General features: G+C 36.8%; 1 protein-coding gene across 2 annotated transcripts in view; it reads left to right on the top strand.

Moving 5' to 3' along the window:
- Positions 1-15,456, top strand: part of LOC118838615 (heat shock transcription factor 2 binding protein) — a 110,137-nt gene that overhangs the window by 26,989 nt on the left and 67,692 nt on the right. For both annotated transcript variants that reach the window (XM_036745957.1, XM_036745958.1), the window contains exon 3: positions 12,160-12,263. In XM_036745957.1, the coding sequence (XP_036601852.1) occupies positions 12,160-12,263 (104 nt within the window). The remainder of the gene's footprint in view (positions 1-12,159; positions 12,264-15,456) is intronic.

Raw genomic sequence — 15,456 nt, 5'->3', positions numbered from 1 at the left:
TGCAGTTTCTTTTCCAGTAGTTTGACCTCGAATGGAGTATAAACCAGCCAGTTCCTTGGTTACTTCAAAGTTGTCATCAACCCCGTGAACGAAAATGAGAAGTTCAGCAATAATTGTCAAATCAGTGCTCTCATCCATCGCTGAAGAATAATAGCTGAATTCATTTGCCTTCTGACTTAACTGATCGTTAAGGTTATTGGATATATCAGCTACTCTTTGCTGCACAATCATACAGGAGAAACTAAAAGTACCTTTTATTTTAATCAAGACATACTCCAGAAACCGCGATCAGCAAACACTTCTTTATGAAGTGACCTTCAGTAAAAGACTTTGCAGCAGCAGCAATTTATTTAGAAATCTGAAAATTAACTTTAGTAGCTGCCTCATTTTCTGAGTTTATTTTCTTGAAAAACCATTGTTCCCCACTGAGATTTTTCAACAGTTTGGAAGCTTTAATTTGTTTTTCAATTTGCCCAATTTGTTTAAGTCAGGATGTTTTTATTCAAAATGTTGATAAAGATTGTATTCCTTCAGAATGTCTGTTACTTCTTGGCAAACAAGGCACAATATTTTGTCTCTTGTATAAGTAAACAAGTATCTATTTGTCTATTCTAGATTAAAAACTCCACGTTCCGATTCAATCTTATGGTTCTTTTTATCACCCATTTTATAAAGTCACCCCAAAACCTTTAATGTTAGAACCAAAAAATCTCCACAGCAACTGCTCACATACAAAGAAATACTGAACTGAGTATCTGACCTTGGAGAGGGCACCAGACACTCATGTAACTTGGAAGGCAGCTGTACAGCGAGGAAGGGGAAGAAGCCCTTGCACTGTTGCTGCTCATCGTGTAGCAGGCATCAGCTGCGTTGGCACGTGTCTGCACTCACTTTGATCCCAGTTCAACACCAGTAATGACCGAGAAATCACAGTGAAATGATACGCCTCTCACTCTTCTCAGACTAGAGACAGATCAACAGTGATTGGTTGTCATGGGTCACGTGACAGAAGAGAATGTGCCAGTGGCACCCACCTGCCAAGTTACATAATGGGCACAATAGTGACTAGTGGAAGGCAGGTTAAGCAGGGCATGGATAAAGCACTCATTACATCTTTACTTTCTTTTACATCCTCTGCGTGTTTTGTGGGTTGCCCAAAATCCTTTAGTGGGCTGCACATTGTGCAGACCTGATGTAGAGAGAGAAGATGATGATGATCTTCATCTGATATAGAAAATATCACTTCACGTCATCCTCCCGACAACCCTGGAAGATAGATACTGTAGTTATCCCTATATTATAGATGAGGAAACTAAAGCAGACAATTTTAAGTGATTTGCCCAGTGTCCCATAGCTGAGTGTCTGAGACTGGCTTTGAATTCATGTCTTCCTGAGTTTTAGATCTTGTGCATTGTCCATTGTGCCAAATAAAAAGGTTTTGGACAGAACTGAGGTTGTGGGTTGCATATCCATTCAGATCATGTGTCGATTGGTAATTTATTATGATATATATTGTAATAAAATCACCTACATTTAATTTCTAATATGCTTTCTGGTTTTATTGTAGGTCTTGTAGATCTGGGTCCTTCTGTGTTGACTTCAGTTCTTCCTCAACTCATTTTTGTTCTTGGGTTTATTGTGTTTGATTTCTTCTCTTGTTTTCCATGACTTGTTAATCTATTTCGCTACTTCTGAAATGATTGCCAAATAGTTTTAATAAATCACTGCTTTATGGTATAGTTTAAAATCAAGAATACAATTTTCTCCATTTCCTGCTTTCTTTTTAAGTTATTTTCCTTGACAATCCTTGGAATTTGCTCCTTGAAATAAATTTTATTATTAATTTTGACTTTGTATAGAGTGACCACCATGTGGCTTGATTGGTATAGGAATAAATATGTAAATTAATTTTGTATTCTTGTTATTTTTATTTATTAGTGCTATCAACAGTAAAAAATTAATGTTTCTCCAATAATTCAAATGCTTCTTTATTTCTGTAAAAAGTGCTTTACTTAGTGTATTTATGTAAGTCCTTAGAATATTGTTGCAGATTGACTCCACGTTATGCATTTTGTAGTTATTTTGAGTGGTATTTCTCTTTTGATCATTTCTTCCTGGTTTTCATTAGTACTAAATGCTACAGATTTTTGTTGATTATGTCCTACTACTTTTTAATGACTTGTCTTATTTAGTTTCTTCACTGATTCTCTGAGTTTAAAATGAACCATTATACAACCTGCATAGAGTGATAATTTTGTTTCTTTTTTGCCACTTTTTATACTTTTATTTCTTTCTCTTGTTTTATTGCTATATTTATAGAACTATGCCATTTAATAGTGAAGAGAGAGGAGCACCTTTAATTTATTCTTGTTCCCATCGGAAAACCTTTTAGTAATTTTCTATTTCAGATGAAGAAAAAGCACTTTCAGGCCTACTATACTTTTTAGAATTTCTAACATAAGTGAGTGCTGTATTTAAAAGAAATATTTTTCTAAACCTATTTTTATAATCATGTGGATTTTTAGTCATTTATGAGTAATTATATTATTTGTTTTCCTAATAATTGATTTTTTTGCATCCCTGGCACAAATTCAGTGTAGTCTGAGTGGATAATCTTTTGTGGTGTAGGAATCTGGGCAGCTCGTAGTATGTAGAATATTAGACATGTAGTCAGGAAGACCTGAATTCAAATTCAGCCTCAGACACTTACTAGTTGTGTGACCCTGGGCAAGTCACTTAACCTTGTTTGCCTCAGTTTCCTCATTTGTATAATGAGCTAGAGAAGGAAAAGGCAAACCACTCCAGCATCTTTGCAGAGTTGGACACGACTGAACAACAATAAGTATAGGAATTAATTTGTTTTTAAAAATTCACTGGAATTCACTGATAATAGCTATCTAGATTCTAGACCACCTCTGCTTTATTTTTAAGTTTCAAAATGCAGAATATATACTTTGAAGTAGGGCTAAAAGTCTTATCCCACTTACCATACGATCAGACCTTGGCAGCTTCAAATTTATGGAACAGTCAAGAACCAGGAAGTAAGCCGAAAAGATTTTATCTAAAATAAAATAGAGATGCCACAAAACACATGATGCACTTTCTTTTCTAGCACATTCCCGGGACTTGTCCAAGGCAAAAGTCTGGGAGGTTCAGTCTTATTGCTTAATTCCTCCTTTGCCTGCCTCCTCATGTCTAGTCTGTTCATGTTCCTTTAGCTATCCAGAGCCTCAGTTTCCTCAGCTGTAAAACAGAGATAGCACTTATCTCATAGGGATGCTGTGAGCCTCAAAGGAAATAACACATGTAAAGCCCTTTGCAAATCTTGAAAGCTGTAGAAATGCTAGCTGTATTTTTTTCAGCGGTGGTTGATATCAGCTTCTTGTTAAGCAACTATCCTGTGTAAGCCCATTCCTACTGGGGTGCAAAGAATTCTAATCATCTTCAGTCAACCTCCTCTAAGGTCTATTAAAAAGGCAATTAAAATAAAACCAAATAAATCTAATTGGTTGAACATCAGCATGACGGAGTGAATAATTTTAGGCAGTATGGATGACTCTTCATGTTGTATGTTTTATTTACCTTTGTATGATTATTCAGGATTATCCTGTATTAGGATCAGGAAGGTTATAGGCAAAAGCTTTGGACAGGAGGTTAAAATTGTATTGGCATTAGAGTAAAGCAGCAAAATTAGACATACCTAATTTAAATCTTTTTTGTAAGCCCAAGTCTTATAATCTATAGCTGAGATAACTGAAGGCCAGAGATGGTAAGTGGTTTGCTCAAGGTTTTCCAGCTAGAAAGTGGCAATGACCATTTCGTTCATGTTTATATTCTCCAAACTTCTAGCACAGCGCATTGTTACATATAATGCTTGTATCAAAGGTCTCTCCTTCAGGGCTGTAGTGATTGTTACTGTCTCTTTAAGAGCCAGAGAAGTTTAGAGTAATAGTGTTAACTAGTTATCTGTTACAGATATCTGTCACAGTTGTGGAGAAACTGAGAAGCTAAGTTTTAATAGAAATGTTTGAAAGAAATTGGAAAAGACAGCAAAAAAGAAGTTGTACCTTTTTTTCCTGGTGGAAATTTTAACTTTTATCTCCTGTAAAGGATAAAGGGAATCTTTAAGAGGAGACTTCGCTTGGTATTTTTAGAGAACTGCATAGAGGGGCTGTTTTCAGAAGTCAGTTTATTCGAGTGATATTGGAAGTGACTTTGTGATCCTTCTTTTCTCTTAAAAAGTGTAAATATAGCCTGGCACATGGCTTCTGATGTGTCACATGCATCCATCTTTTCTCTCTCTTTGGGCTGGCTCATTCATTTCACTGGTTACTGTGGGGGATTTTTCCCTGTCATGGCTGGCCACAGCTACCACACTGTTACAACCTACTCTCAGTCTTAAGAGTAGCCCTTATATGTAGGGATATATTCCTGCTACCTGCCACTGTAATTACTGAACCCCTACTGGTGTACTTCCCACTTATAGAAATCAGTTACAGTAACACCATTAACTCTTAAGCATGAAACATAAACTAAATGAGAAAGCAAAATCAAGAATAATCATCACACAACATTTACTAAATAGAAGGCAAAGGCAAGAACAGTCAAAGCAAAACAGTCCATACATAAACCCTGGGTCATATTCTCCAACCTGTGCATACAGTGTCTGGGACAGAGACTAGGGCCTGGTCTTCAAGGTCCTTGGGTGCGGCCTTTTGACTGACACCAAGTTTTACAGAACAAATCCTTTTATTAAGGGGATTTGTTACGTGAAGTTCGGATGCAGTCAAAGGGCCACACTTACAGCCCTAGAGGGCCACATGTGGCCTTGAGGCCACAGGTTCCCCACCCTTGGATTAGGCACAAACTTAGAGAAACCTAGCAGTGAAGCATATGAAGAGAGCCCATGTTTTGGGTAGTGGGGTGGGGGTGAGGGGGGTGGTGGTCCTCAAAATCCTGGACACTATAGGCTTGGTTGTGTGTAATCTTTTTAGATAACAATCTACCATGGGTCCTCTGCTGGGCAGTGCTGTGCTCTTCTGAGCCTCTCTACTTTCCTGCTAGATAAAGCCACTTCTCTGCTACTCAAAAGCCCACTGAAGCAGCATTAAGCTCTTTTAGCTAATATCTCTTTAATCCTGGCATTTTAAGAACTTTGAAACTGTTCTTCGGCTGTGCCTTGAGGGAGCGTTAAACTCTTTCGGTAAAAAGCCTGGGATCCCTTAAGCCTGGGATCCACGAAGCTTTTCGTATCTGCTTTGTAGATCTCCTTTGAGGAGTTTTTTCTTCTTGAGCTATAAGAGGCAATAAAAACAATGTAGGCAAGTCACTGGAGAGTTCACCCCCTTTCAAGCTGAAGTAGTCACTAGAAAGCAAGATGTCCTTTCCCCAGCTAGCTCTTCACACAATATAGAATTAGCTGGATCTATACCTGGGCCTGGAGTCAGGAAAAGTCAGGAAGACTTGAGATCAAATTTGGTCTTAGACACTTAACTAGCTTTGTGACCCTGGACAAGTCATTTAGCCTCTGTTTTACTCAGTTTCCTCAAATGTAAAATTGGGATTATAATAGCATCTGCTTTGCAGGGTTGTTTTGAGGATCAAATGAGATAAAATTTATAAAAGGCATGTAACACAATGCCTGAAATGTACTAGGCACTGTATAAATGCTCATTCTCTTTCCTTCCCTTTCTTCAGTGAGCTCCCAAAGTCAAAGTTTGCCTTCAGTCAGATGAGCTTTCTCTATCAATTAAAAGAGCCTGCCTGTCTATAGTTAGCTGCTCTCAGCTATGCTGATTTGTATAAATCTTAATGATACAGATGTGTAAGAAACATATGTAAACAACAACATATAGTTGGATTCTGCTTTCTAATCTAGTCTGCTTTCCCCTTCCAATTTATGGGAGAGTTCTTCCCATTCACATTCATGGTTATGATTGTTAATTGATTATTTCTTTACATTTTGTCCTTGTACTTTTTCTTCCTTTTGTTCCCACTCCCCTCTTTACAAATATAAAGGTAATGAGAAAGACATGGTTTGCTTGACACATGTGATCTATAGATGAAGTAGTTTGTCTATACTTCATTGCCCCCTTTCTTCCTCCAGTAGCTTCACCTCTGACCCTAGTCAAAATGAGAGGCAGAAGCAAAATCTATTATGTTTTTACTGAACTAAAAAACAAACCAGAGAGTATCAATCACAATTTCAGATAAGGCTATGGTAATTATAGATAAGATAAGAGATAAGCAGAGAAATTAAATTTTGTTTAAAGGTACCGCAGATAATGTGTGTCTTTTACCATTTGACCAGTTCTTATTTGTAAGGAGTTATTTTCTTTGGTATTGTTTTGTGCCTCTTTTATCAAACTGTTAATTCTTTTTCATATTTTTTTGCATTGCTCTCATTTTGCAATTTTTCCTCTACAAATCTCTTTTGATCTAAAAAATTTTTTTGCTCTTTTTAAAAAACCTGGTTCTTTAACTTTTCTAAAAGTCCTGGTGGTTTTGTGCCTAATATGCATTTTTCTTTGAGAGTGTTTGTGTTTCAAGTCATTGCCTTCTGAATTTTTGTTGAGCTTCCCTGTCATCGTAGTAGCTTTTTATAGTCATGTTCTCTCTCTCTCTCTCTCTCTCTCTCTCTCTCTCTCTCTCTCTCCTTTGTTTTTGCTCATTTTCCCAACCTATTTCTTGATTTTGGGCTTTGTGTTAGAGTTGGGCTCTGTTCCCCCTGGGGAGTCAAGGCAAGTCGAGCCTAAGTTTCCGTATTTCATGAGCTTTTGCTGCTTTTGTAGCTCAATGGGTACCTCTAAGTTTTTATTGCTTCCAAAGTGGTATAATCCAGGAAGAGATTTGGTTGGTCACTGCCCTGCTGGTCTATATTCCTTACACTGCTGACCATTCCTCTCCACTCTGGAATTATGACCTGAAACTGCATAATAGTCAACAGACCTGCTAAATGGCACTAAATCCTGTGCTCAGTGCAAGTAGAGGGGTTCTCTGGCATTTTTTTCTGACCAGATCTTTAGTCCCTTTACTGTTCCCAAGAGCTTGACTGCTCTTCTGCTGCCCCGTATCTCATAGCTGGTGCCATTTCTGCTCCCAGCCAGCCCCACCTCAGTGTCCATAGATTTCTCTTTCTGTCTTCTTAAGCTGCCCTGGGCTAGAAAAATGACTCACCCACCTAGAATTTGGTTTGATGTACTTTATTTTTTATTTTTTAAAATTTTTTTTTGCAGTGGGGAAGGCAGGGCAATTGGGGTTAAGTGACTTGCCCAAGGTCACACAACTAGTAAGAGTATCAAGTGTCTGAGGTCAGATTTGAACTCAGTCCTCCTGACTTCAGGGCTGGTGCTCTACTCACTGCGCCACCTAGCTCCCCCTGATGTACTTTTTAAAGTTGTAGAGGGGTGTGTCGGGGATGCGCTGTTGTTTTCAGAGCTATTTCTGTACAACCAGCCCTGCCACACCAGCGCACTCCTCCATCCCCAAGAACTGCCAACCTGGACCTGACTCAGATCTTAAGCAGGCTCTGCACTCCAGCTCTGATCCGTGGCCACTTAATTCCTCCCACCAGGTGGGCCTGGGGCTGGAAGCAACTGCAGCTATAGTTCTGTAGCTGTACCACCTCTGCTGCCCCCAGGGCGGTGGCCCAACCTCGAACTCCTTTCACTCTGTCCCCCGTAGTTTTTCCCACTAACTTTCTCTGTTGTCTTTGGTGTTTGTGGGTTGAGAAGTCTGGTAACTGCCCCAGCTCACTGATTCAGGGCTCTGGGGCCTGTTCCGCCTGGCTCCTGGTCTGGTTGGTCCAGGTGCAGCCCAAGCTGGGCTCTGCTCTCCTCCGCTGTCCTGGGCTGGAGCCCTGCTTCCCTCTGCTCTTTTGTGGGTTCTGCAGTTCTAGAATTTGTTCAGAGCCATTTTTTATAGGTTTTTGGAGGGACTTGACAGGGAGCTCACGCTAGTCCCTGCTTTCCGGCCACCATCTTGGCTCCGCCCCCCGTGTTCGGAGAGCTCAGCACAAATGCTGACTTCACTCTGCCGTCTTGACTTTTCCCCAGGCACCCTAATGAATCAATATTGTAGTTAATCTATATGTACCAAATCACAGAACATTTAAATACTATGCTAGTTGCATAGGATAGAGGAGTAGTAACACTATAATAATAATAGCTAATATTTATATAATGCTTACTGTGTGCCAGGCACATTACAATTACTACCTCATTTGTTCCTCATAGCAGCCCTAGGAGGTAGCTGCTATTATTACCCTCATTTTACTGATGAAGAAGTTGAGACAAACAGAAGTTAAATGACTTCAGACAAAACCAATGCAACCAAGAACAGAAGGAAAGCAGAAACCTGGGAAACAATTTTTACAGCAAGTGTCCCTGATAAAGGCTTTATTTCTCAAATATGTAGAGAACTGAGTCAAATTTATAAGAATACAAGCCATCCCTTAATTGATAATTGGCCAAAGGTTATGAAGAGGCAGTTTTCAGATAAAGAAATCAAAGTCATCTATAGTCGTATGAAAAAATGCTCTAAATCACTATTGGTTAGAGAAGTGCAAATGAAAACAACTCTGAGATACCACCTTACACCTCTCAGCTCGGCAATTATGACAGCAAAGGAAAATGATGAATCTTGGAGAAGATGTGAGAAAATTGGGACACCAATTCAGTGTCGGTCGAGTTGTGAACTGATCCAACCATTCTGGAGAACAATTTGGAACTATGTCCAAAGGTCAATCAAATTGTGCATACCCCTTGGTCCAGCAGTACCACTACTTAGGTCTGTATCCCACAGGGATCATAAAAAAGAGAAAAAGACCTACATGTACAAAAATATTTGTAGTAGCTCTTTTTGTGGTGGCCAAGAATTGAAAATTGTGGGAATGCCCATCAATTGGGGAATGATTGAACAAGTTGTAGTATATGAATGTAATGGAATACTAATGTGCTATAAGAAATGATGAGCAGGTGGATTTAAGAAAAACTTGGACTTACATGAACTGATGCTGAGTGAAGTGAACAGAACCAGGAAAACATTGTACAAAGTATCAGTAGCATTGTGTTGTCAATTATGATTGACTTAGCTCTTCTCATCAATACAATGGGCCAAGACAATTCCAAAAGACTCATGGTGGGAAATGCTGTCCACTTCTAGAGAAAGAATTGATGGAATCTGAATGCAGATTGAAGCATACTATTTTCACTTTTTAAATTTTTTTGATGTCTTTTTTTCCCTCTTGTTCTGTTTCTTCATTCACAATATGTGTAATGTGGAAATGTATTTTACAAGATTGCATATGTATACCTATATCAGATTGTTTGCCATCTTGGGGAAATAATAAGGGGAGGGAAGCAGGGAGAAAAATTTGGAACTCAAAATATTTCAAAAACTGAATGTTGAAAATTGTGTTTACATGTAATTGGAAAAAATAAAATACTGTTAAATTAAAAAAAAAAAGTTAAGTGACTTACCTAAAGTTACATAGCTAGTAAGTTTTTGATGCTGAATTGAAGTCAGGTCTTCCTGACACCAGGACCAGCACTCTACTGCACCACCCAGCTGCTACCCCTTGGTAGTGGGGGGACTCAATGTATCCTTTGCAGATCAAGACAAATCTAACTGAAGGATTAAAAAATCATAAGTACCTGAATAGAACTTTAGAAAAGATAGGTATGATAGATCTGGTGGCTATGATAGGAACAGGAAGGATATTATAAATACTCAGCTGAGCATGACACTTTTACAAAATGTGACTATATATGAGCATAAACACCTCACCTAAAATTTAGAAAAGCAGAAATACTGAATACATCATTTATTGACTGCCATATGACAAAAATTTTATTCAATAAAGAGCCTTTGGAGAAATACTTAAAACTAACTGGAGACCAAAAACCTTACTTATAAATAATATGTGGGTCAAAGAAACAGAAAATTTTATTAAAGAAAATGGCCACAATGAGACAACATATTAAAACAGCTGGGATACAGCTAAAACAGTCCTTCAGGGTACAATTTCTATCTTTAAATGCTTTCTGTAGCAAAAGAGAAAAAGGGCAAATCAATGAATTGAGCACAAAACTAAAAATACTAGAATAAGAAAAAAAAAGCAAAAAACAGGGTAGAAATTTTAAAAATTAAAGAAAAGGTTAACAAAATTGAGAGCAAAAAATCTCATTAACATGATAAAGAGCTTTTTTTTTTTTAAAAAAGAATACAATAGATGAACCTCATTAAAAATAGAAGGAAAACCAGATTATATCAAAAATAGAAAAAATTGTAAGAGTTAAAGAAATAAGGAAAATTATCAGATTTTTGTTTTTATTATTATATTTTTGTTTAATTATATTCTAATGAGAATGAGAAGAAATGGATGAACATTATAAAAATATAAAGTACTCAGATGAACAGATAGAAATAGATTATTTAAAGAACTTCATCTCAGAAAAAGAAATTGAACAATCCATAAATGAACTCCCAAAGAAAAAAAAAGTCCAGGACTAAATGAATATGGAAGTATATTCTATCAGATATTAAAACAACTAATTTTAATATCACACAAACTATTTGCAATGAGATATCTAACTGGATATCCCATAGATATTTTAAACGCAACATATCCAAACTAATTTCCTTATCTTTTTTTCCTAAACCCTCCTTTCTTCTTAACTTCCCTTTACTGTTGAAAGTTCTTCCCCCAGTCACACAGACTTATAATCTAGATCTCATACTCTAATTCATTCCTCTCCTATCCAATCATTTGTTATGTCCTTTCTCTCTTCTGATACTACCATCAGCTCTGCTGTAGGCACTTATCTCATCCCTGGACTATTACAATAACCTTCTACTTGGTCTCCCCACCTCAAGTCTCTCCTCACTTGATTCTATTCTTCGCTCAGCTGTCAAATTGATCTTCATGAATTTCAGGTCCGACCATGTCACTCCCCCCACTTCCTACCCCCCATTCAGTCATCTCCAGTGGTTCCCTATTACCTCCAGGATCAAATATAAAATCCTCTTTAAAGCTCTTCATAATGTGGTCCTTCCTACATTCTCAGTTTTCTTATACCTTACTCCCATGTTAGACTGTGAGCTCCTTGAGAGCAGAGACTTCCCCCCCTCCTATGTGTGTCTAGTGATCAGCAAGGTACCTGTGACTTAGTAGATGCTTAATAAATACTTGTTTACTGATGAAAATAGGAAAGAAGGAATTTACAAAATTCCTTCTATCTTGATACCTAAACCAGGAAGAGACAAAACAAAGAAAGAAAATTATAGGCAAATATTCCTAATGAATATGGATGAAACGTTTTAAATAAAATCTTAACAATTACCATAAGATTTCATAGACATGAATTATCCTTTCAGTTTTTTATGTAATTCAGCTTTATTTTATCAATGTTATTTTCTCTGATTATGTAACAAAGATTAAAAAATAAAATTAATAACAATTTGGGATTAATTTAGAATTTGCAGGACAATTTTAAGAAGGCAGTCCATACTTTTAGTCCTAATCTATTTTTTTTTTCGTGAGACAATCAGGATTAATTGACTTGCCTAGGGTCACATAGCTGGTAAGTGTCAAGAGTCTGAAGTCAGATTTGAACTCAAGTCCTCCTGATTCCAGGGTTCATTATCTATTCACTGCACCACCTAGCTGCCCCCTAGTCTTAACGTATCTTAAAGATGACACTATAAAGGAAATTATTATAAGAAAAAATCTCAACTGTGTATTGCCTGTATGCCACTTTTGTCATCTGTTGTAAAATTAAACAGAAACCATTGAATGAATAAGGTATAAGGTTTTATTAAGCAAGACTGAGTCACTGAAATCCCAAATGTGAGATGGCAAAAAGGGGGCACTTCATATAAATGGCTTTTGTGGTGATGTTTATAACTGGCCACAAGGAGGAGGCATTATACAAAAGAAAAAGTTTAAAAGAGCAGCTTCCTACTTGTTAGCCAAACACAAAGAACCAAAAAATGTTTCAGAGAGTAAAAATCTTAGAGGTCTTGGTCTGATCCTATGATTTTTTTTTTTATAGAAAATCAAATACAGACTTTTCTAACAGAAGAGTCAAAAGTTTGAGCTTATAGAGATTAACAGTTTGAAAAATGTCAAGAATATTTTTTTTTCTTCCTTCTCACCAGGCTTGGAAAAGAAAGAGCATGAAGTAGAACAGATAAGAATGGATTGTGAACATTTTAGAGCCCGATTGGAAATAGCACAAGCAGATAGCATAAAAGAGAAGAAGGTATAGTAGTTGTTAAAGACAAAATTAACCCTTCAAATCTATGTTTATGTAGAGTAGTAGAGTATTTCAGTTTTGCATAAGAAATGAAAAAAATTGTTATTTACAGCTCTTAAATAACATTAGGTAATATTTCTCAAGTTTTTAAAATTCTGAGTGAATTGTTGGACAGTGGACTTTTATAGCTAGGGGGTATTCACTTTATGCCTTTTAGTAGCTACTTATAATTAATTTAGTATAAAAGATTGTTCAAAAACGTAAAGACCTATATTGTAATAAAAATAATAAAATAAAAATGCAGTCCTAGTAGTGATTTACAAACAGATTTAAAGACATATTTAATCTGGAGTATTCATCTCTTTTTGGTGAGATATTTATTGGTGAGAGGCAGAGAATGTATTTGAAAATCATCAGATGATATATTTTTGTAACTAATATATATATTCACTTTATGTCTTTTAGTAGCTGATTACTGTTAATTTAGTATGATTGTTCTAACACACACACACATTCAAAGCCCCTCCTTGGATTTGTATCCCAGGATTGGCCTGAGCTCAGAATTCCACTCTGCATCTATAAATGAAAAGGAACAAAAATCCAGTTCAATGTTTTAGGACCAGTTGTCTAAGGGGAGGGGGAGATGGCCCTCAGGTCTTCCCTCTCAGTACATGGTGTCACCTGCTATGAGTGAATGAGTCCTTTAGCCCTAGAGAGAGAGAGGGAGAGAGAGAGAGACAGACAGACAGACAGACTGCTCCTAATCACATGGTAGGTTGAAGAAGAATATCCATATCTGCCCCCAGGTCCCTGGTCCCTGGTGTTCTCTACATAGGTTCCTCCATTTTACGTGATTTTAGCATGCACTAAATACCCATTACATTTATGTAAGAAGAAACCCACTTTAACTAATATCTTTATGGTGTCCAGTTAAAACTGCAAAATATGTTGAACCCCAGTGAGGAACCCCAAGATTGTTTTTACCTTGGTTAAGTTTATATTCCATTTAAGAACAGAGTCTTGGGCAGATATCTGAGAGAAGAAATTAGGTTTGGGGAACATGGATAGAAACCAGTGACTAGGAATCAAATGAAGTTGTACCAAATAATCAGTCTAGAGATAAGGTCAAGCTGGAAGTTATAGAGTCCAAGATAGAGGTCAATTTAAAAGCTCAAGACCTGGTAGAAGTAGGTGCAGGAGCAACACATTGGAACAACTTAGAAGATAATTCATTTGAAGATTATTGTTCCTTGTTCTCTGCTTTCTTTTGAGTCCATGTCTAAGCTTAAGTAGTCTAGGAGGCAAATTTGGGCTCTATAATTTAAGAATTTGCATTTGTGTTAGGAGATAGAGAATTCTAGGTTTCAGAGCATAGGAAAACTGCTGAAACATCTTTGAAGCAGAATCATATATTCTGATAATATACCACTTAGTTTAAGCCTAAGTATGGCTATTTATAATGTTAGCTACTTAAAAGTTTGTCTGGGATTATGCAAAGATCTTTTTTAGTGCCATTTTTGTATAAAAACATAGAATCATAGTTATTTCCAGGGCTTTAGTGTATCAAAATTATCAAGGATGTGTTTAAAGAGCATGTTGGGAGTGCCAAGCAAACAGTAATGTCTTTTAAAAAGTATCTTTGTGTTTTAATTTAATTGCATGATATGCTCTTTTAGTTTTAAAGCATAGATTTTTATATTATACAATAAGCACCGACTTCTGTAATATAATTATTGTAGAAAATGTATTAAAAGCTCATGTTTACTTAAAGCCTGTATTTCCACTTATGTGGCGGAGTATTACTTTTGTTCCTCCTCTTCTCTGACAACTATTGTAAAAAAAAAATTTGACCTATATAAATGGCTTTGTATGGTATGCCTAATGCATTGTAGTGTTTGTAATCTTTGTCACCTGTACTTTAATGAAATAACATATCAGGCTTGTGGCCTTACATTCATTATAGTGGCACCTCTTTTAAATTTTAAAATATAAATTATTTTGATGTTAAGATAATTAAAGGAATAAACAAACTATTAATGAATATGCTGATATTCATACAAATACTTCAGGCTCATTGGTACATGAAGATAGTACTATTACCAATTCTACTGTGAGCAACAAACTGAATAATGACCCGTAGAAACAGATTTTGTATTTTAGTTCAGGTTAGTATATTTCCTAATCAGAGCTATCAAACATCTACCCTATTGACTTGGTCTGCGATATTCCAAAAAATAGATTAGAACTTCATTCTTATTATTTAATATTTTTAGTTTTCAACATTGATTTCTACAAGATTTTGAGTTGCAAATTTTCTCTCTATTTCTACCCTCCCCTCCACCCCAAGATGGTATATATTCTGTTTGCCCCTTTCCCCAGTCTGCCCTCCCTCTGTCACCCCACTTCCCCACCCCATCCCTTTTTACCTTACTTTCTTGTAGGGCAAGATAGATTTCTATACCCCGTTGCCTGTAAATCTTATTTCCCAGTTGCATGTAAAAAAACCTTTTCTTTTTGAACATTTGTTTTTAGAATTTTGAGTTCCAAATTCTCTCCCTTCTTCCCTCCCCACCCACCCTCCTTGAGAAGGCAAGCAGTTCAACATAGGCCATAATGTATCATTTGCAAAACACTTCCATAATAATTGTGTTGTGAAAGACTAACTGTATTTTCCTCCATGCTATCCTGTCCCGCTTTATTCAATTTTCTCCCTTCAAAAGTGTTTGCTTTTGACTACCTCCTGCCCCTATCTGCCCTCCCTTCTATCATTCCCTCCCTCTTATCCCTTTCCCCCTACTTTCCTGGAGGGTAAAATACCCAATTGAGGGTGTATGTTATTCCCTCCTTAGGTAAAATCTGATGAGAAAAAGATTCACTCATTCGCTTTCACCTGCCCCTCTTCCCTTCCATTATAACTGCTTTTTCTTACCACTTGTATGTGAGATAATTTACCCCATTCTATCTCTCCCTTTCTCCTTCTTCCAATATATTCCTCTCTTACCCCTTAATTTTTTTTTTAGATATCATCCCTTCATATTTAACTCACCCTGTGCCCTCTGTCTATATATATGTATATTCCCTTCAACTACCCTAATACTAAGAAGGGTCTCATGAGTTATAAATATCATCTTTCCATGTAGGAATGTAAACAAAATGGTTCAACTTTAGTAAGTCCCTTATGATTTCTCTTTCCTGTAGA

This window comes from Trichosurus vulpecula, chromosome 2 (genome assembly GCF_011100635.1).
Source record: "Trichosurus vulpecula isolate mTriVul1 chromosome 2, mTriVul1.pri, whole genome shotgun sequence".
Taxonomy (NCBI): domain Eukaryota; kingdom Metazoa; phylum Chordata; class Mammalia; order Diprotodontia; family Phalangeridae; genus Trichosurus; species Trichosurus vulpecula.
This window is presented reverse-complemented; position numbering and strand designations above follow the sequence as displayed.